Genomic DNA, 21,032 nt, shown 5'->3' on the forward strand with positions numbered 1-21,032 from the left:
GCAAGTTGTTAAGCAAAATTTGAAAAAGCAAAAGTGATTAAAAAAAAATATTTTACAAACATCACTGAGTCCTGACCTGATCGAGCAAAACATGCTTCAGATTTAGAATCAAGAGGCAATTCTATTTTACTGACTTCTGTAAAATGATTAGATTGGGTTATTAATAAAATAATAAAACAACAATAAGACAACAAAACATAAAAACAACGAAAATCACATTCCATCTTGAAAAAATGTTGATTTAACTTGACTTATTTGTTTATGCTTCCGTTTATAAATATTTAACAACCCTCTGTACATAGTACTACACATTTGAATTTGATGCATCTACAGGGTGTCCCAGAACTCATGACCAGAGAGCAATACAGATGGTAAATTTCAAAACAAAAGTTGATTAAGTTTAATAGTACATATTCGAAAAAGGATTAAAAATTAACAACCAATCCCGGAAGCTTTTGCTAGAGGTGGAGTAAAAAAGCTAATTTCCTAGGCAACGAGAGTCTGATCAATGGACGATAGTTTGTGTCCATAGTTACCGATGTTCAAATTCTGTTCATCTTTCGGATTGGCTATCGTTTTCTTGTCTTAACTCGATTATTTTTTGAGCTAGATAATTATTGTTTCGAAATTTTGGTTCAGAATTGTTGCCTCTAACAGCATTTTTTTCTCTGGGTCACTAGTTCTGAGACACCCTGTATAAAAGAGCTTAAATTACGAACGGGTTAATACTATTCAGCTACGAATTATTACATAGTAATAATTTAAAAATAACTCCCAAATTAGTACTTTATAACGGAGCTCGAGAAATCTTAATTTTTTACATATTTGTCTTTAAATCTGAGATTTGAAAATTTGAGGACTGAAAATAGAATGCTTCTTAATTCTGAAATAATAACACATAAAAGGATCAAACGCAAAATTTTTTCGTTAGCTTTTTTACAAACTGGAAAACGCATTTTATCCGAAAATGGACTTAGTAACTTAACAAATTAAGCCCACCATTGTATAATTGGAGATAGCAGGCGTCCTTTGCGGGATTTTTTTTAAATTTAGCAGTTTAATTTAGGTTTTACGAATATAAAAGCCACAAATAAAATTTACTTCAAATATTTACTGAGCAACGTTTTATTAGTTGTTTTGGGAAAATTAATAATAGGAGTAGTAATAATTACAAAATTAAAAATGAATGTCTTGTTGTTGTAATTATTATTAACTGTTGCAGAAAAAAATATGTATGCCACGTCATAAAAAAATCAATATTAAGACGTAGAGGTGCTCGACAGGAATATAACATTTTTGTGACTCGTACTTAAATAAATATTATAAAAACCAACTGTTATAGCCAACTAAAATTAATTTTTTAAACACGTAAAACAATGTCTCCTTATGCCCTGTTAAATCTTTATATTATAAAAAGTGGCCTTATCTTTAAGCTAATTTAAAAAAAAAACTTAATTATTAATTATTTTGCAAACTACAAAGAACAATTAATAAAATAAAAATCCACGTGGACACAACTTTTTTGTTACAATTCGGGCCCAACCGCAAATATTAAATTATACTAAATTCTCATTGAGAAATACTCGTTGAGTACAATATTTTATCATTTAAAATTAAAATAGACAAGAATTCCAAAAATGACCAAAAGTGGAGTTAGCAGGTTAGCACTCTTAACCGACTATATGTAAAATTTATGAAAAAAAATTGTTTCTGGTAGCGGGCGTTAATGGGTTAATATTAAAAGTGATAATGACGCATTTCTTTATCTTTGAAAATAGATGGGCGAGGGCTTGGACAAACCCTCTCGATAAATATCCAAGTGCACGTACCTCCTGAAGATAAATATTGTGGAACCGAGCGGTCTTGTATGAAATCCCGAGTAATCGAGATAAATTCCCAAATGCCATATGCGGTTATGAAACAGCAGAGATACTGGCCGTAAAGTTCGCGTAAACCATCGTCCGATATCATACGGCATTCGCATTCTTATCTAGAATCCTCATAAATACAACGCTATCTCACAAACAAATTCACTGCCCTTTATCTTAACTATAATATTATATGGCTTACATTGCATTATATGCGCTACGACCATGTTGCTTTTTTAATACGCCATCAATCTTGTTTTAATGTAAATCATGTCCAACTCTAAACAATGCACACCTGAAAGAATGGTTATGGGTTGAATGGCGAACGCAATAAATTCAGAGACGTCGATGTGCATGAACAAACGATGGGAGTGCCCCGATTCATGATATGAATAACAAACCGAAATTAAAAGCGATCTTTCTTCTTAGATTTGACCGCTGACCTTCCCAAATGCACGCAATGCCAAAGGCGCGCACCATCCAGGTGTTCAACTCGCTATTTATTCTCAACGAAATTAGTTTAGGAAGTGCTTTTTCCGCTTTTTGTACTCGAATACTTGACTAATTGTAAGTCAAAGCGGTGTGAATTCCTGATCGATTCCAGAACAATGCTTTACGACGTTAATTGTCAAACTCCCCCGTCGCCGCATCTCCGCAAACACCAAACCTGTCCGACACCTCTTATCCAAACATCGTCTCTTCCACAAACTTGAACAAGTCCTCTGTTCCAGTGATGTCAGACCGCATGTGTAGCGTTTCCCCCGCCGACACCGGCTGTTCCATGGAAAGCCCCGCGCCCGATCAACACGACCCCCACAGCTCCGAAGAGGAGTTGGAAGTCATCAACAGCAACAAAGACGACCGTCCAGCGCGTCCTCTTCGCGCCACGTCCGTCTGCCTTCCGGAAAAGAGGAAGTGGTCACAAGTCGGAGACTCGTACTCCAGACACAAGTACACGCCGGAAAACGAAGAAAATATGTCGCATTATGGAAATCTGAGTCCGTCGTCGCCGTGCTCGCCCTACAAATGTTACGGAGAGGACGGCATCCACATCGAACATTCCGGTTCCTCGGATGAAGAAGTGCACAATTTATTGGCGAGCATGGCTACGCCGGTGCAGTTTCGGACGTCGCCGCCGTTGGAGGCGGTGAAACCGGGGAGGAAAACGCCGATGAACAAAGGGCGGTCGATGAGTCCGCCGCCCAAGCTGTTGCATTATGAAGAGTCGCCGAGGAAGAGGTCCAAACATGCGAGGCATGCGCATATTCAGAGGCCGTATTTGGATTTTGAAAAAATGCAACATGTAAGTAGCAATTTTTTTAATAGTTTGACTTTAGCACACGCCTTGACCTCTACCACGGGAACTGTATCGTGACCTGGCTATATATACTCTTCTGCGTAACAAAGTGAGAAAATGGTATTTCCACTAATAAGCAAACTGTTTGTATGTATTCGCATGGGGAAATTAGGTTTTATTAAAATCAACCAACTTACACAAAATAAACCTGGCTTATTTCCAGTGTCGTAGACAGGGTTGGCGCTAGACTTTTTGACGCCTTGCGTAAGTAAATATTTATGTAGATGTGTAATGTGTGGAGTCTGGATTTCAACTTATTCCACAATATCATTAAGAAAATATCATACTAAATTTAATACCACCACACGTTTCAAAATTCAGTTTTTCATTGCCTTTATTTATTGCTTTAGAATTTGGCAAAGTCGCTCTGTTGCAGTTATCGCAAGAAGCGTTTATTGTTGTTAACTGAAATAAACACGTCGGAAATTTGGCAAATCTCAGATCCACAGAATTACAATTTTAACGTGCACCAAATTTTGTCATCAACTTTTATCATAAATTAAAACCCACCAGAGTTCGAATTAACTTTGCAAATCGAGCAAGAAGCGGTTTTATAATACCACCTGCGCACTTGAAATAAAAACACGAATTGAAAATATTTTCGAGGACCTTCAGAAAATCAAATTGATTTAATTAAAATGTACGAGTTGTTACCAGTATAAACATCCTTTTTGTCTTTCAACCACACAAACTGAAGGCCAGGAAATACCGCGTGTCATTAGTTTTTGACCTCTAGATATCGTTTCTAATTGCAATTATTTAACAGAATTAGTAATCTGAATTAAATTGGAAACTTTGCAGACGTCTCTACATCAATTTCAAAAAGTTAAAAATAGCAATCCCCAAATAAAGAAGTTTGTCCGGAACTCCAATATAATTTTTCCCTCAAAGATTATTAAACTAACTGAATTTTATCCCGAGGTTTTGGATCAATAAATCGATTCGATTTGGGACCCTCGTTGAAATATGCAGATTCTGGTTGATCACATGTAAAATTGTATAAACTAAAACTTGCTGCATTTGCACAAAAACTGCCGACATATTTGCATTTGCTCTTTTTAAATATGTTCAAGCTCATGAAAGTATTTCATTTAATAAAGTGCATATTGCGGCCATAAAAACTTTATGAAAAACAAACAATACTTTTGTTTGACAAAGCTGTGCGTCATGAAAAGATGTCCTAAAAATTTAAGAGGATTCAGTTTGAAATAACGAATTGAAAACAGCAAATTTCGGTCGACTGTAGCTGGCCAATAAGACCCATATTTGAATGACAACACCATAAAAGAGGTAGAATAGAAAACCAACTTGCATTTCTAGAAGGTTTCTATTTTTCACAAACTGGGGGGTTCCAGAGATATCGAGCATTGAAAATTCAGAATCTTTAATCGCTTCTAATTAATTACGTTATTAATCACGAGAAAAAGTATTACATTTTTGGATTCTGCGTGAAATTGTGCGTAAAATGAGCACGAATAACTCGAAGTTTACTCAAAAATTAAGCGAGTTATTGAAACTAAACTAAAGTAGATAGTTTTAACCGTCATTTTCCGACTTCGACTATCGACTTGTCAAAGCTCAGATTGATAGGTCAAATTATTCACAAGTGACGGTCAAAAAAATCATAAATTCAAATTTTTTTTATCATTTGAGTCGAATTTAAAAAAAGAAATTACCATCGAATTTTGGAAATCTGAAATTGGATTCTAAGCAAACAAAGGGCGAGAAAAACGGATTTTGTTTAAAATTCTGCGAAAAATATCGAACCATTACCAATTAGAAGGAAGAAATGAAGTTTGCTTGAAGTGATCTACAACGGATCATGTTTTTTAGAGAATCAATTTTTTGCTAATTTCATTCTATAAAAAATTAACAATAACAATTAAGCAAAATTTGGAAATTTGAAGAATACCTGCAGCTTTCATTAAAATAAAATGATGAGAAAAGTTCACTTGGTTGTCGAGTTATTTTGTTATAATTTTACATTGCAATTCGCATAAGTGAATAACGGCTGCCATCCCCTTAATTGAAAACTCGAATTTTGTAGTTCGAGTTGGCGATATTGGTAGACAGCAATTAGCAAAGTAAATAAATCAGCAATTGCTGAAAAATATGACGGTAAAAATGTGTTTCATGATTGTTATTTAGTTTCAATTTTATTTCCCTGGGGATCCCGGTATTAAAATTAATCCCGAATTGTTTATTTTCGACTAGAAATTCGCAATCTGCACTGGAGACTTGAGTAAATAACGCATAGAGTTTCGAATAAGCTCAACTTTTAAGCAACGTTTAATAGCCTCATGAAACATTACTCTTTACAGTGCAATTAAAAGTTTCCAAATAGATTTTAATAGCTCATGGTAAAGTCTAAAACAGAATGGGATTTAAACAAATCGCAATGTCCACTTTTTGTATTGGGTATTAATATTTACCTCGACTCCGCAGACGATTTAATGCGTTTTCAATGTCGTCACAAAGACTTAAATTGACTGATAACTAATTGAAAAAGGGTTGTTGCTACATTATGCATGTGACGGGTCGTTATTGACACGTCATTTTTTAACGGCCGACGTTACGTTGCGTAAACAAATGTTGGTTTATTGAATGGCGCCATTAAAAGGCGAGAGGCATTATTGACAATTAAAATCTTATCGAAGTGTAAAAACGGAGAAAACGGGTACATAAAATCATCGTTTGTTTATAGAGCCGTGTTTTGTTTATATTTATCCGGGCGATGGAAATTTGTCCAAAAAAATCATTTTCATTTTTCGATTTTGACCACATTCAAGCCACTGATTATTTTTCGTTCATGTGCTTTACGCTTATATTTATTTTATGGTCGGTCGTTTTATCGACTTTGATCGTCATAATGTAGAATTTAATTGAAAATACTTCCAATTCCGATAGTTTGTAAATATTTTAAGAGAGCTAGGGTCGGTTTAATAGGTTCCGTGTACTTTGCGCTCATTACAAATTCATGGATTTATTCGGGGGATATTATTGAAGTTTTCGTTTTTAAACCGGCGGGTAATTGGTGGAAACCTAAACATTATCGTGGGGATTTTCCATTTTTACTTCCATGTGTAAACTGTCTTTCAATTATTCAATTACGACAGCGCTGACAGGAGAAGATTCGGAAAAGTAGTTTTGGGGACAACAAAAACACATTTCGCAGTATCTTAATTAGTCCCGTTTTCATAAATCACGAGTATCTGTTTTCTTATCTCGTTCGGTTTACTTAAAAGATTTATGATTTGGTGAAAAAGAAATGAGCGTCCTAATCAACACTTGCACAACATGTGAAACACATTAGCACCCGGCAGTGTGATGAAAAGTCAAAAATGCTTTGATTCAGAAATGAAGAGGGGTTCAGGTTCTGGTTTAGTACAGGAAATTCTAGTGTTATCTCTTGAGCTACTATTGATACGAACGTTAATTATTCAAGCGTATAAAACCGGGTGGCATTTGGGAAAGAATAGCGCGCATCCCTATCAAGAGTGGCAGTCAGTCTTGTAAAATATTAACGAACTTGTTGAAGTGCTACTAAACCATCGATTTTCATACAAAGCCGTACACTTTGATGAAGTCATCCAGCTCACAGTCAAGTTATATTTTTCCAGCACACATGCAAACCATTCTTGCGGAATACAGCGAGGCCCAAAGTTCATTGCTATTTACACTGAAATGAATAGCGCTCGCTAAGGCAGATTTTCAACAAAACGCGTTCCTAATTCCGGCCTTTACAAGCGTCGAGTTTAGAGGTCATTTCGGCGTGAATTTTTACCAGACTCTCGAGAGCTTTTAAAATATTTCGAGTACTGAACACTTCACGGCGGTAATGACAAAAAAGGATAAAAAGCACGCCTTTGGTTTCTTACTTTTTTGTCAACCAGCCGAAAACTTCTTTCAAAAGCAGTTGCATCGCGAAATATTTCGGTTCTAATTAGTTTAATTACCAACGCCCACTTCTACTCCGGCTCAAGGCTTTTTGCCACTTCAACTTGGCGAAATTATTTAGACTTCCTCTCTTCGCTTCGAGACATTTTTCACAATGGAAAAAATCACCCGCTTTGAAATATGACCACGCTTGCGAAACTATACCGCCGGCTTTTTCGTTTTTTCGGAAGGGCACATAAATTTATATATAAACTACCGGTAAACGTTTCCTGAGAGAAAATTGCACTTTCTGGGAAAAAGGAAATTGGTTGCAACGTCGCGGCGAAACGACATACACGATTATTTCGCGTTTCGACCAATTTAGACCAAAACGAACCAACCAACTAAATTATTATTTTCATCAACTACCAGACACAAATTAACTCACCCATGATGACGTAACTATTTGATTTATTCAGACACAGCCAACAAATATACGAAAGCGTACTTTTTTTAAAGCAATTCATTACTCATCTCTAACTTAATTAAGAAATGTGACTTTATTCTATATGACTTTATTCTATAGTCAAAAATTATACTAGAACAAGGTTCATTACTAAACGATTTTTGGTGCTGAAATGAGAATTTATTTCAAATCGTTTAAGAATGGCTCATTTCACTACGATTTTTGGTGTCAATAAAAAATCATTAAAAATTGATAAAGAATGAAGGTCCTCTGCCAACTCAATTCGAAATAAAAGTCGTAACATAGAAAATAGCTTAAATTTTGAAAGCCATACAAATTCTCATTGAATATACGAACATTAATAATAAATTAACAAAAGATTTAGCATTTTTTTAATAAATAATTTCCTGGAAAATGATTAATTAGTCTATACAGAACGATTGATCAAATTTGATGACTTCGGCGAAAGTTAAATAGGTTCAACTCAATATACAAGGTGTTTATAAATGTTTCTAGCATCAAAGGTGACTCTAGAATTCCTGTCGGGCTCTATTTTGCTGCTTTGTTTTTATAGTGAATATAACTATCTTGAAAATTATTTATAATCTTACTTACGTCAACGACGTTTACTGCCCAAGTTTTTAATTTTCAGGTTTCAAACCACAACTAGAACAGTATTGTTCTCAAAACTTACTTTGCTCTATTATTGAGGTTGAAAAATCTAAACTCACATTTATAATAAGCGGCAAATTTCTTTGAAATTTCATAACTACTCTTAATGCTAGAAACATTTATAAACACCTTGTAGAATTTTCAAGAGCAAGTTGAAACCTTTAATCGTGTTCTATTTACTATGGAATTGTAAATGTAACCTTTGTGACTAATGTACCGGGTGTTCCGCGGATTCCTGAACATAAGGAAATAACATGGGAATTTGAAAATTATTTTTTCCTACATCTCCGAAGCTTCAAATTAAATTTACTTAGTGGCGGATTGTGCCCTAAAGAATTCTTAATCTAAGAGTTATTTTTTAAATTACCTGTTATTACGGCATTAGTAAAAAAATGAAATTAAAAGATGTAAAATTTCAAATTTCCCGCTCGAAATTTCGAAGGTTGTGTGACTGCTATATGAAGATCTGTCACTGTATAACGTCGTTTTGTGCCAAAATCAATCTTTTTAGTGCAAATATGCCTTTCCTAAGCAATGTTATGGTACATGTTTACCTTTGGTACTATCCAGGCATAGTAAATTTAAAAAGTAAGGTTAGTTTAGAAATTGTTGTGACAGCTCTCCAGTTTTCAGTAACACCAACTTCGAAATTTAGAGTGGGAAATTTGAAACTTCTCGATTTTTTAAATAATGCCGCAATAACATTGGATTCTAAAAATGGTTCTCGAATTAAGAATCTCTTAAAGCATAATTCGCCATTTAAGTATTTGCTCACTTAAAAATATTATTATTTTTTTTGCGATTTCGCGGTTATTTGTACTGAATTTGTGGTAAGCGATAATCATTGCACGCGTTTCCACGTCTAACTTAACTTTCTTCACCACTTCTGTACAAAACTGTCACTAATATTTTGAGAAAAACTTGAAGAACACCTTGTTAAACACCTTCACGATATTAATAAAACGGTAAACGTCAATCAACATTTTCGTTTTTGCATTTATAGGTTGATGGATTGTGAAAATATGTAAAACGATAACTTTTTCAAAATTTCTAAAAGTCCATTAAAAAATAAAAAAATTGATATTTTCTAAAACATCCAAAAAAGAAAAAAATTGCTGTTAGCGTCAATGAAGTATATAAACATGAAAACAAAAAACGCTAAACAAAAGCGGAAGAAAGAAATTATTTTAGACTTACTTAAAAAATGTTGGTGGGCAAATATTTTTGAGCAGGAGTGTAAATTCTCATATTATTTCCCTATGTTTAACAATCCGCGGAACACCCGATACCTACATCATCTGACAAATTGTTTTTAAAGTACTCCTGTAACAATAATAGCTAAATCTTGATGATTTTAGTGGAAATAGTGTTTCATTTTATCACTAGACAAGCTAAAAATATTAATAATAAATGGAATTTAATATTAGATAAAAACTGTAAAAGGTTGGAGGATTTTTTGTTTTTGTCTGTCTGGTGTATAGAGGCGAGTAAATTTTCCTGGAGCTTATGAAACCTAAGTAATAACCTTATGTTAATTCTGAAAGTGCAGTTGAAAAATGAGCTTTCAGAAAGTTTGGTGCAGCCCACGTAATAATTTAGCTGAAGAAGTTTCTTAATCTAGCAAATTTGAAAAGCTCCATGAAAATATGATTGTGATGTGCATCCCCCTACGCCACTGGTTGTTTTTTCGTGGAAATTTGTAATTATTCCCCTATCGATTTGAAGTTCTCCCAAAGCTTCCATTTCAAAATCCGCTCTGGATTATCTGGTTGATGGATTAGACGTTGTGTAATTTCTCGGTATCAAAGTTTGCGGTTTTAAGGTCGATTGGCCGTCATCAATGATGAGCTGTGGCATTCTCTTGTATCTTCCATGTTTAGAGGAAGTCGATGCGATTTTACGGTGTCAAGATTAGTGCCGAACTGTGCGAATTTTACACCCAAACAGCCAATGAGGAAGTGAACGGTCCGGCAATAATAATTTCATAAAGCACATATAAAATGTGCATTCACGTTTCGTTTTGTGCCGCATCGGCTCACATTAATCCGCTATAAAAGTGACGTTCACGCGATTATTTCAAACAGCGTGTATAGTATTTAAGACACAATTTGGAGCTGGTCCAACTACATTAACAGATATCCGGTGATTACGCGAATCGCAAACAAAAAACCTGCCTCAATACTCGGCTTGACCTTCACCGTCAAAATGTTCCACGAATTCGCAACATGTTCGAGGATAGAAGCACGCTTTCTTTTTGCATTCAGCTGGAATTTATACAACGGGTAATTATGTAACGTTAGTCATTCCTCGCTTTTTCACGGCGACTCCATTTCGGACACTTTTTAATTTATCGCTGTCTCTTTAACAAGTTTGTAGCGTGGAACAACACGATGTGACGTTTACTCTTTGTTGGGCTGTTTTTAGTTCGGATTTGGCACCGATACAAAACGTCCTCCAACTCTGGTACGCACACATTCCGAATGGACAAATGCTGGGGATTGCATCATGGCTGACAAACCTGCTGCTTTTCTATAACTTGTCTCTGACCAAATATGAGAACATCGATTCCGAGAATTTCATAACCGCACAAACTCGCCGAAAATCCTCTTAAACGCATTTGCTATTCAAAGAAAAAATTAACCTTGGAGCAATTTCGACTTGTTCTACAACTGTTCTTTTGCCAACTCGCCTAAATCGCGAAAATTTGCATTCTGGTGCAAAAATAACACTTGCCCTTCAAATGTTCGAATTTTTTACCGCGCTTCCAATTTAACGTCTTGCTACCGCCTCATTACAGCGTAAAAAATGCAAATACCGTCTAAATTATACCTTCCAGATTATTAGGTACGACTCAATGAAAAATGTTGTAATTTGTTGCGAGTCATAAGTGCATTCGACATCAAAACATTACATGCCACTTCCCATTACCCCACCTATCAATATTTTCACTATTATTGACAAGCGAACTGCATGGGAAGTGACGTGTGCACCACATTAATTTTTCTTTTTAGATCAATTTGAGTTTTCAAAAAACCCACCTAGAGAGTGAGGTGAATGTATTATTTAAGACAACTGCAATTTGTTTGTCATGTTCTGTCATTACTTGCTTAAATTATTCCATGTTTGCTGTGGGTGCAATGAAGATTTCAAATAAATTATGGGATAATCTAGAACATCAAAGAAGAGCTGTTTTCGTATAAACTGCAAATTAGCTTGACAATAATATTGTCATAAAAGAAGCGTAAAGCATGCAAGCACTAAACGACTGACCACTGACCTTAATTAAGGAGATGCTTAAAGTGCTATCGTCCATTTTTCTCCCGTCGCCGACGTCCAGAAACAATTTGGTTCACAGAAAAAATCACGAAAATCCGCACGAATATCAAGTCTTGCCCTGGCGAAGGGTGGCAATTAACTAAAGTCCGTTTTTTTATTAAAAAACCACCAACACCCAGCACTTTACAACCGGCAACACCGTCCATGGTGACTTTTTGGTGATAAAATCAAATAGGTTAGCTGTCTAATTGTCAATTTGATTACACAAAACGGCCTTTCAGGCTGTGCCGAGTCTTTTCACTATTAAATCCTTTGATTTGCAATCCAACAGGCTGTAAAAGAAACGTTTTTAACGGAAACACTGCCTAATTTTTAGAAATGTCAAAAATTTGACAACTATTTTCTCACCAAAAATCTCCCTAGGCAACGTTGCCGGTTGTCATGCAGGGAAAGATTGCGGTGTTGGTGGTTTAAAAAAAACGGACTTTAAAGACTAAACTAAATCTGGGACTTTTACATCGATTTTTTATTAATATCGATTTTGCCAAAAAAACATCGATTTTTAATACATACAGCCGCGGACACAAAATCTTAGACGTCATTTTTCTGACATTTCAAAAATTTGAGTGTAGTCTGGGCATTACTGTCATTGTCATTACTGACGTTTAAAACATCAAAGTATTGACAAGTTGGCAATTCAGAATTGTCATGTCTGAAGTTATGTAAAGCCGATAAAATTAGAACAGTCTCTTTAGTACAGTGTGGTATGATCTATTATACAGTCAGGTCCTCACAATTTTGGAAACTCTGAAAATTCTAACCATTTTAAAATAAAAAAATTAAAACTTTCAAAATTGACAATGCAAAAAAGTAAGGTTACAAATTCTAAGTGTGGTTTTACACCATGTGACAATTAGATGACATTGACGTCTAAGATTTTATGTCCGCGGCTGTACATCGCGACGTGAGAATTAGAAGGTTCTAAGTGATTATTTCTGAAAATTGAAATTGTTTGTTTTCCGATTTTGTTGAACATTTTGTGTCAAGTATAAAAAAGAAGTGAGTTAATACTTTAACAAACCAAAATGTTATTAATAAATTCTGTATTTTTTTAAATAAATACTTCATAAATTAAAGAGATATCACTGATAACGTGAACACTGATCAATTTAATCCAAATGTTAGTTAGAACCTTTTTGTTCTCAGGTCGCGATACTTTTATTTTCGATGTATCATTAAAAATCGATAATTGCGGTTTCGATGTATGTATTTTATTTTACACTCTTGATTTTGGTGATATTTCGTTTGGTTGGTTGTCAACGTATATTTTAGAATTTTGTTTATTCTTCAAAGAAATTTTATTGGATCACTTTTATTAATCTCGAATTTGTTATTTTTTCTATAATTTTATTTATACCAGAGCTCATTACTATCGGTCCACTCATTAAAAAGTTAAGTTGGCAGCAGCCCTTAGCAATTTTTTTCGGTAACAATTGGCAGTAAGAGCGTTTGACCTTGACGCAATTGTGGAATGCGTAGAAAACTTGTTAAATCTCTATTAAAAACTTTCTGTTGCAAGAAATGTTTAATTAGTTATTAGTTATTAATACACTCAACTTTGACAACGTGGTTAACCTCAAAAATCGTTACAGTCAATTTTCCCCTAATTTTCTCCCTAAAGATTTGAAAGCCTGATTTACACCCAAAAATTTTCGAAAATTTATACAGGAGAGTGGACTGATAGTAATGAGCTGGACTTTACTTAATATTTTGTTTATTACTTAAAGTTTTTATTTGTTTTTGTTTTTCTCGTATTTGTTTATTATTTTGTTGCTTTATTAAGAATTTTATTTATTTTTGTTTTTCACAATAAACTGCTATATTGAGTTTTTTATTTAAAGTCCGTTTTTTTATTAAAAAACCACCAACACCGCACTCTCCCAGTATTTTACAAGCGGCAACATCGTCGATGGTGACTTTTTGGTTAAAAATTGACAATTTGATTATAAAAATCGGCCTTTCAGGCTGTGCCCAGTCTTTTCACTATTCAATCCTTTGATTTACAATTCAACGGGCTGTAAAAGAAACGTTTTTAACGGAAACACTGCCTAATTTTCAGAAATGTCAAAAATTTGACAACTATTTTCTCACCAAAAATCTCCCTAGGCAACGTTGCCGGTTGTAATGCAGAGAAAGATTGCGGTGTTGGTGGTTTTTAAAAAAAACGGAGTTTACTATTTTTCAAAATCGATGTTTTCTCCGATGTATTGAAGGTCGATTTAATTGTGCTCTTGTTGAAATTGAGTTCAATATCGATTTTTTGTACTCGATGTTCCCAGATTTACTCTAAACCCAAAAAACGAAACCTTTTTATGCAACTCAATTTGAATTTCCTTATCTCTGTCAAATTATTACCCAATATGTTAAAAATGCTCAAAACAACAACAAGAACAAAAATTTGGAAGAGGCGGCCGCTCTTTAAAAAATCAAACAAATGTCCAATATTTGAAAGTCATAAACGACGTTGTTAAACATGTCCTCGTGTTTATGCAGCTGCACAAAAATTGTCATGCTAAGAATGAGGAACAAAAGCCAGGAATATTTTCAGTCCACAAAGATCAACTGGCAAGAAGCAGAACTAAACAGATCAACACTGAAATCTAAACTAAAATTAATTAACAATGAAAATCAGTTATTTAAGCGAAAAGTGCAAGATAATCCTTCGCGGAATTTCACGTAATTAGCGCTATAATTACCGACACATATTAGAAATTTAGTATTCTTCGAAGTGCCGTAGAAACTGTGTTAAAAATTCGTCAAAGGAACAAAAGGAATTTCTTATTACATAGAATCATCCGTCGAATTTTTTGCGTCGTGGACAAAAGCCTCGGAATCAGGTGCATTCGTGCATATTTCGCCCTCTCATTTCGGTTCCCAGATTTTAATCTCCGTGGCCATTCAAAATCGTTTTTTAGCGAAAGCAGGAAAAGAAATGATGACATAATTGTTTCCTCGAGCCACAGAAAAATAACTATGATTTCATAATATCACAGTGTAATTATACAGGATAAACAAACTTTCGCCTCATCATCTGTACACCATATTCATGTAATATCAGCTCGTGATCTTGAACCGGCGAATCCAAGGCCTTTTTTTGCCCACCACGTATTAGCATAATTCATTTGAAAAGCCAGCTATTGTTGTAATTAGCATAAAATTACTACAGTGCTTTTGATTTTAGTCGAAAACATGATGCGTCACAACCTTTGTAAACAACACACATAAAATTGTCAAGTTCAAGGTTTTGCGGTGTTTGCAATTCTAATTATATTTTTTTTTACAGTTGAAAGCTCGTTCAGTGCGAACATGGCGTCACAGTGGAGACCATGGAGGAGAGCTTTCTGTTTTTTGTTGGTGAGAAGAGCTTAAAGGGCGATCACCGTCGCCCTGCGAATTGTCAAAAGCTCCATGCATGAGCAGTTTACCAGCGATATGGCCCGATCATCCCTCAAACGAGTAAAAGTGCTGTTTTGTACAATTAGTGCTCGTATTTTAACTGTAAATAATTTAAATCAAATCACCTCAAGTTCAATGTGGTACTTTGGTCTGGATTGCACTAAAACTTGCAGCACAAAATTTGTACTATCATTTTTGTACTAGACTTCGATGCTGAAGATTATCGCCTGCGAAGCGGCCTTCGTTGTTTAAATTCGCCTAAGGAAGGAAATTCGACAATATTCTTTGATTTGTAGAAGCAGCGCCACAATCTTCAGTAACCTTAATGTTGTAATAATACCATAGTTGTAAAAGTAATATTTAGTGGGACGATTATAGAGGTTGGTTCGAATCAGCGCAATTTTCAGAGTGTTACTACCAACCTCCAGGGACTTCAGTAGCTCATATATAGACTATAACTTGATGTTAAAAAAAATTGTAAGGTTCCCAGGCCTACGACTATTTTTCTTTTACGTAAATATAAAAAATTACGTTTTGGCCAAATCGAGCAAATTCTGCGTTACGAATTTACATTGTAGATATGAGAAGTATCGTGCAATTTACAAACTGTTGTCGACTTTTTTTGTACATATAGAATTTAATCAGTGCAGTGAAGAGACCGTTGCATTATATAAAAACAAAAGTTAAAAAAAAAGTGCTTGTTGTTACGGCGGTTGTTTTTATATAATGTTGTTATTGCAATATTTTTACACAGTAGTTCATGTCTGTTAGATTTAGTTGAAGGGTGCGTAATTTTTCGTTGAACGCGGCGGATTTTCCAGTTCCCTTCGCAATCCGTTGCCTTTTTAGAAATCGCGTGTTTACTGCCATTTGGAGTTTTTCAAAATTACTCGAAAGGGACTCGGGAAATCGGCTGTGTTCGTGTATTTTAAGATTTATTCTAAGCCATGTTGTTGCCATATTATCGCTTATGAAGAGAATTGGCCAGGAGAGTTAGAAAACAACAGCGCTGCCGAACAACTGCCCTCGTTGTTCATACAACAACCATCAATGGTAACTGCCATCATTACGCGGTGGATTGGTGAAATCAAAATTAATCTAAACAGTGGGTGTTGAACTGAAAAAATCATTGTTTTTTAATCTAGGGTAAAGATAGTAGGACTTTTAACAAATTGAGACTTTTTTTAAATTGTGTGTGAGTGAATTGTGTTTTGTAAACCGGAAACGTTGCGATTTTGTAAGAGTGGAGGAAATCTGAATTGTCAAAAATGTATAATCCGAGTAGATCTAGGGTGTGTATAGAACATATAATTTTTTTATATAAACCAATCTTGTGTGTAGGGTAAAGTTATAATATATTATTTAAAAAATATTACCCATTTTTGTCGACGTCGGTGTTGCACGACTTTATCAAATTTTATCAGATTTTGTTGACTTTGGAAGATTTAAAGCTCGAATTTGAGTTTGTGATGGAGATCTAAGTTATCGTACCTATGAAATGGGTAATAAATTACATATAAAACCAGTGATATGTTTAAGTATTTTTGCACCATTACGTGCAGTTGTGAGTAAACGTTATTCTTGTGATAAAAACTAATAGCCATATAGAAAATAATAATTAGAAGATTTCGTTTACTTTCTATATGACTATTTTTGCACGTTGTAATACTTAGTTGCAATACACATATTATAAGTTAATGATTTTTTTAATAACTAACAAAGAAATAACCCAATAAATATTTTATCATCTGTCCCAGTGTTTTAAAGGCAGCGTACTTTCTCTCCTGTCATCAAAAAAGTCAAATTTTACTTCAAAATGGCTTATTCCATGTTCGACTGTCCCAAATTACAAAACTCTAAATCATTAAAGTTCTACCCCGAAGAATACGTACAGTATCAACCCCTAATTACCCCCCTTCTACTATCTTTTTAAGGATCATCATGTTTCTTTTCGGCACAAAAATCTACCCCCGGACTTTGAACTGACAATGGAAAACTGCCACCACCCCCATTTAGGAAAAAAATCGTCTCTCGCAATGCACAAAAAGTGTCCCATTTACGTTCACAACCTCCCTCCTGTGAACGATGGGGATTTTCACCACAAAAATCACAAGAAATCTAGAAAGAAACTCGTTTTGAACCAACTCGAAGAAACGTACTGGGCCAATTGGAAACCTGACTGCAAAACTCCCGTTCTGAAAAACCCTTCACCTGAAATTCAAGTCATCAAAAGTGCCCCCGTTAAAAGACAACAAATTCCAGTGTTCCCAGAACCCGAAATCGTCAGTGAAGAGAACCTCCCTCAAGTTTTCAGCGTCTCTCAAGAAATACAGACCGAGGATTTCATTGAAGTTCAAGAAGAAGTCGTGTCGCCGATTGAAGAAGTGATCAAGTCTGAAGAAGACATCGATAATAAGTTTCTCCGGCATACTGACTCCTTCATTCTTAACATTAAGAAGCAACAAGAAGAGAAGGAAAGTTTCGATCAACCGAAATGCATAAGACTGTATCGAAAAGCGGGAAGAAGCACGTCGAAGAACTTTGTTAAAGGAGGTTCCTACCCTTTGAAATCCTGTCTTAAGAAAGACGGTAGTTTTTCCAAGAAGAGTAGCAAATTCGCGAGACCCGGAAGCCCGATGATAGTGGCTAGTAGCTTTAGCACGAAGGGCAAGCATCGACTTTAGTTAGTTAGATCAAAGACAAAATTCTCCGTATTAACAATTTTATTAAACACATTAAGCACTCTCTTGGATCTTTTTCTTCAGCAGCTCGTTACAGATGACCTTCTTCGGCTTGTACATCTCAGGCAAATTAAAAGTACCGTGCAGATAGGTTTGGCCCAAGAAAATGTTTTGAAGGATATGTGGTGCCGCCGCTTTCAGTCGGGAAACTTCGAGCTCGTTGATTTTGGGCATGTGAGTCGAAGAAATGCCCTCAGGACCTTAAAAAGGTGTCACCATCTCTTCGGTTTTGTGAAACTTACCTAATTTAATAATGGAGGTCATGTAGGGCAAGAAGTCTTTGATGTGCCCAGTCTGTGCAACGTACGCACATTCTACACAGTTAGGGTCTCCTTTCAGGGCTTTTAGGGTTAAGTTCACGAAACGCGACACTGCTGCTGCTTTGGAAAAGCAACACATTGAGCCCTTTTTCAAGAGGTCTTCTTCAGCGTTGGCTATACTTTCTTGGAGCTTCGAGTACACTTGCTAGAAATTCAAGTTAACAATAAGCTGTGGCAGTTGTGTTAGTCCGTACTGAATTATATTCAACTTTTGGCTTCGTTTGGGAAATTACCGGGACTGTCGAGTTAGGGCTCATCCCTCCTATTATGGGACAAAGAACGAGGGTAGGATCAACCTTCAAATGTTGCGCAATAAAAGTATTGGCGATCATAGACAACGGGGTTACAACCCCGATAATTTTTCTAGGGTCGTAGCAATCAGACTTTTTGAACTCCTGCAACTCTGTGTTAATTAGAAAAGACACAGGTATGGAGGTACCTCAGTCGCCATAGGCACTAAAGCTTCGACTGGAGGTTTCGCGATGAGGAAGACCGCGTCAGTGTTAAACTCCGATAGAAAAAGCGCAGCATTTCTTACATTGTCTAGGTTCTGAACAAACAGCTCCTCTTGTTTTTGACCGGGTCTGCTTTGGCAGCCCCCTGTTGATATAACCACATGCGCTCCCTTTCAGAGCATATAAAACCTGTAGATTTAAAGTAAGTGCTCACCTGGATGGCATCTCGCATCGATTTACAACTATAGCTCTTGACACAAGTGCGGGTATCGATATCGGATAAGTCGTTCATTAGAGTTGAGGTGTTGTTCTCTTCATCAAACAATCTCAGTTCTTTAATGAAGGGATTTTGCTTGAGGAGCAGAGCGAGGTTTGTGCCGACGGTAGAAAAAGAGTCTAAGATCGTGACGATGGGCTCTAGAGGCGCCGGAGGAGAGTAACAGGTCGAGAACCGTCTTGCCAGAGTTTTGAAGTGCATTGTTTCACCGAAATTTTGACAATGTCATGAGAAATTTGACAAGTCTTCAGCAATATAAAACTGTAAATTCAAAACGGAAAAATAAAATTCCCTTCGAAGCAGAAAATTACATTTTAAATGTTTATATTGGAGCTTCCTGCTTCAGCTAATCGATAGTCACTTTACGATTTCATATCCATGACCTCTTATGGCTCATGATCAATATAAATAAATTATGCAAAATTTGATGAAACACACGGAATCGTCTACCAACTTCGAGCGCTTTATTTTAAATAGCTATTGCATTCCGTTTTTAAGTGGGATATAAAAATGGCATAATCATAAAGCGGAGTTGACAAATAGGGAAAACCGTCATGAAACGAATAACATTCACAATGTTTCTAAATTTAGCACGTTTCACGACTATCTTAATTTATACAGTCCTTGTTTAAACCGCAGTTTTTGTTCCGGTAATTGAAATTAAGTAACGTTGGTCACAAAAACGCGAATGTGATTCAAGATTAGAAACGGTATTGTTTTAGTGTTTTAAAAGTTTTAAAACTTTTTAACTAGAATATTTATTTATTACATGACACGAGTAGTTTTTGGTACTTTTCTCTTAAATTACAACTTGATGGCCTCCGCCAACGAGCACGACAGTCCGGTGCCATCAGGCTCGACCTGCAAAGACGTGATTTTCCCGTTATCCACCACCATTGAGTATCTCTTGCTTCTGACTCCTCCCAAAGGAGCAATGTCAACAGTTAAATCCAAAGCTTTGGTAAAAGCAGCGGTTGGGTCAGCCAAAAGTCTGACTTTACCAGATGTGTTTTGGTCTTTACCCCAAGCCCCCATGACAAAAGGGTCATTTACAGCCACGCATACAATCTCGCTGATTCCTTGACTCTTTAATTGGTCTGCTTTCTGTACATACCCAGGTAAATGCGTCTGAAATTATGTTTACAGTGTTAACAGAACCCAAGGTCGCCCTACCTTAGAACAACCAGGAGTGAAAGCCCCAGGAACTGCAAACACTATGATTTTCTTTCCAGATGATAATTGTGCCAAATTGACTTTGTTTGTTGGGAGGTCTTCAAACAAATCAACATTGGGAATGGAGTCACCAACCTAACATAGTCATTCAAAGTTTGTCAACAAAATTTGACTTTTTGACATTGATTGTCATTGCATAAGAGGTCTCACCTGTGCAGGCATGTTGAGGGATGTTGTCGTTTTTAAGGTTCTTCGAATTACTTGATTTACAAATGACTTTGCAAATACACTGCGACAACATAACCAAGGTACAGTCATTTTATACCCGGCTTTTTGATAGTGGAATACTGGGAGTGCGACAGAGACGGATAACCTTGATCTGACTCACAATCACTAGGAAAAGCGTTTGCGCAGTGCATTCATGCATAAATTTTATTGAATTAATTAATAACTTAAGGAATTGAAATTAGTTGTTACGTGACGAGGGCCTTGAAGAAGAAAAACCACAATTGAACACCTAGGGGCCTAAGGGGTCGTTTACAAGCAGTGGTTATGCAACCAACAACACACCATAATCTGTATTCCAACGTAAAAAGACGTACAATGTAATGATAAGCTTCTTTGTAACGTAGTGTCAAGGTTTCACTGTATGTTTAAACATTAAAAACATATAAAATCGATGTTCGGTTTCATGAGTGCAACATCTGTATGGCTTCAGTTCATGAAAGTTTAATTTATTTCCCATATTCCATTTTAACGTTTCCTTTCAACAAATTTTGATAAAAAGTAGTTTTACCCGGCGCATCCACCATTTTAGCTAATCCAAGTCAAGGAAAATTAACGTGTAATTTGTATTTAATCGGTCGCCACAGAAACAACCTCAAAATTTGACAATTGGTACGTTTTCATGTTATTAAATCAGGTTTACCAACCCACTTCAAATTTCAGAGTCTCCTGTGTTACACAAGATTTTATTCAAGCATATCGTAATGGCAATAAGAAGAGCAAAGTAATATTTGATCAGTGAATTGGCATGGCGTATGCTGGATGTGAAGTTTAAAATAGATTTATTATTCGTTTTATAAACCAAACTAG

At 35.6% G+C, this 21,032-nt stretch overlaps 4 protein-coding genes across 4 annotated transcripts in view; 2 read left to right on the forward strand and 2 right to left on the reverse strand.

Annotated features, from left to right (window-relative positions):
• Positions 1 to 15,027, forward strand: part of Reph (Regulator of eph expression) — a 36,515-nt gene extending 21,488 nt beyond the window's left edge. Inside the window, exons 3-4 of the mRNA XM_088043378.1 lie at positions 2,600 to 3,171; positions 14,859 to 15,027. Of these exons, the coding sequence (XP_087899504.1) occupies positions 2,600 to 3,171; positions 14,859 to 14,933 (647 nt within the window). The 3' untranslated portion in view covers positions 14,934 to 15,027. The remainder of the gene's footprint in view (positions 1 to 2,599; positions 3,172 to 14,858) is intronic.
• A 1,760-nt stretch (positions 15,028 to 16,787) lies between these two features.
• Positions 16,788 to 17,655, forward strand: LOC148169473 (uncharacterized). Its single transcript, XM_088044199.1, has 2 exons — positions 16,788 to 16,859; positions 16,906 to 17,655. Exons 1-2 carry the CDS (start codon positions 16,788 to 16,790, stop codon positions 17,653 to 17,655), a joined length of 822 nt encoding a protein of 273 aa, XP_087900325.1.
• A 29-nt stretch (positions 17,656 to 17,684) lies between these two features.
• LOC148169474 (malate dehydrogenase, mitochondrial-like) lies at positions 17,685 to 19,295 on the reverse strand. The gene is made up of 5 exons (XM_088043245.1): positions 18,702 to 19,295; positions 18,472 to 18,657; positions 18,227 to 18,427; positions 17,955 to 18,177; positions 17,685 to 17,912 (listed from the first exon to the last, which is right to left on the reverse strand). Exons 1-5 carry the CDS (start codon positions 18,963 to 18,965, stop codon positions 17,707 to 17,709), a joined length of 1,080 nt encoding a protein of 359 aa, XP_087899371.1. The 5' UTR covers positions 18,966 to 19,295; the 3' UTR covers positions 17,685 to 17,706.
• A 211-nt stretch (positions 19,296 to 19,506) lies between these two features.
• On the reverse strand, positions 19,507 to 20,346 carry Prx5 (Peroxiredoxin 5). The gene is made up of 3 exons (XM_088043248.1): positions 20,148 to 20,346; positions 19,938 to 20,072; positions 19,507 to 19,892 (listed from the first exon to the last, which is right to left on the reverse strand). The coding sequence occupies exons 1-3, from the start codon at positions 20,253 to 20,255 to the stop codon at positions 19,569 to 19,571; spliced, it is 567 nt and encodes a 188-aa protein (XP_087899374.1). The 5' UTR covers positions 20,256 to 20,346; the 3' UTR covers positions 19,507 to 19,568.
• Positions 20,347 to 21,032: the final 686 nt, after the last annotated feature.

The sequence above is a fragment of the Gnatocerus cornutus genome, chromosome 8 (genome assembly GCF_029298725.1).
Source record: "Gnatocerus cornutus isolate USDA-ARS CGAHR chromosome 8, icGnaCorn1.1, whole genome shotgun sequence".
NCBI lineage: Eukaryota > Metazoa > Arthropoda > Insecta > Coleoptera > Tenebrionidae > Gnatocerus > Gnatocerus cornutus.

What these genes read in the sequence shown, in the direction of transcription:
- LOC148169474 (XM_088043245.1), bottom strand. Translation starts at nt 18,965, where the DNA reads ATGCACTTCAAAACTCTGGCAAGACGGTTCTCGACCTGTTACTCTCCT. An exon ending in CGATGCGAGATGCCATCCAG is followed by an intron (nt 18,658 to 18,701) that starts GTGAGCACTTAC and finishes ATGCTCTGAAAG; the next exon opens with GGAGCGCATGTGGTTATATC. An exon ending in CAAAAGTTGAATATAATTCA is followed by an intron (nt 18,178 to 18,226) that starts GTACGGACTAAC and finishes TTGAATTTCTAG; the next exon opens with CAAGTGTACTCGAAGCTCCA.
- LOC148169473 (XM_088044199.1), top strand. Translation starts at nt 16,788, where the DNA reads ATGGCTTATTCCATGTTCGACTGTCCCAAATTACAAAACTCTAAATCA. An exon ending in AGTTCTACCCCGAAGAATAC is followed by an intron (nt 16,860 to 16,905) that starts GTACAGTATCAA and finishes TATCTTTTTAAG; the next exon opens with GATCATCATGTTTCTTTTCG.
- Prx5 (XM_088043248.1), bottom strand. Translation starts at nt 20,255, where the DNA reads ATGACTGTACCTTGGTTATGTTGTCGCAGTGTATTTGCAAAGTCATTT. An exon ending in CCCTCAACATGCCTGCACAG is followed by an intron (nt 20,073 to 20,147) that starts GTGAGACCTCTT and finishes TGACTATGTTAG; the next exon opens with GTTGGTGACTCCATTCCCAA. An exon ending in TCACTCCTGGTTGTTCTAAG is followed by an intron (nt 19,893 to 19,937) that starts GTAGGGCGACCT and finishes ACATAATTTCAG; the next exon opens with ACGCATTTACCTGGGTATGT.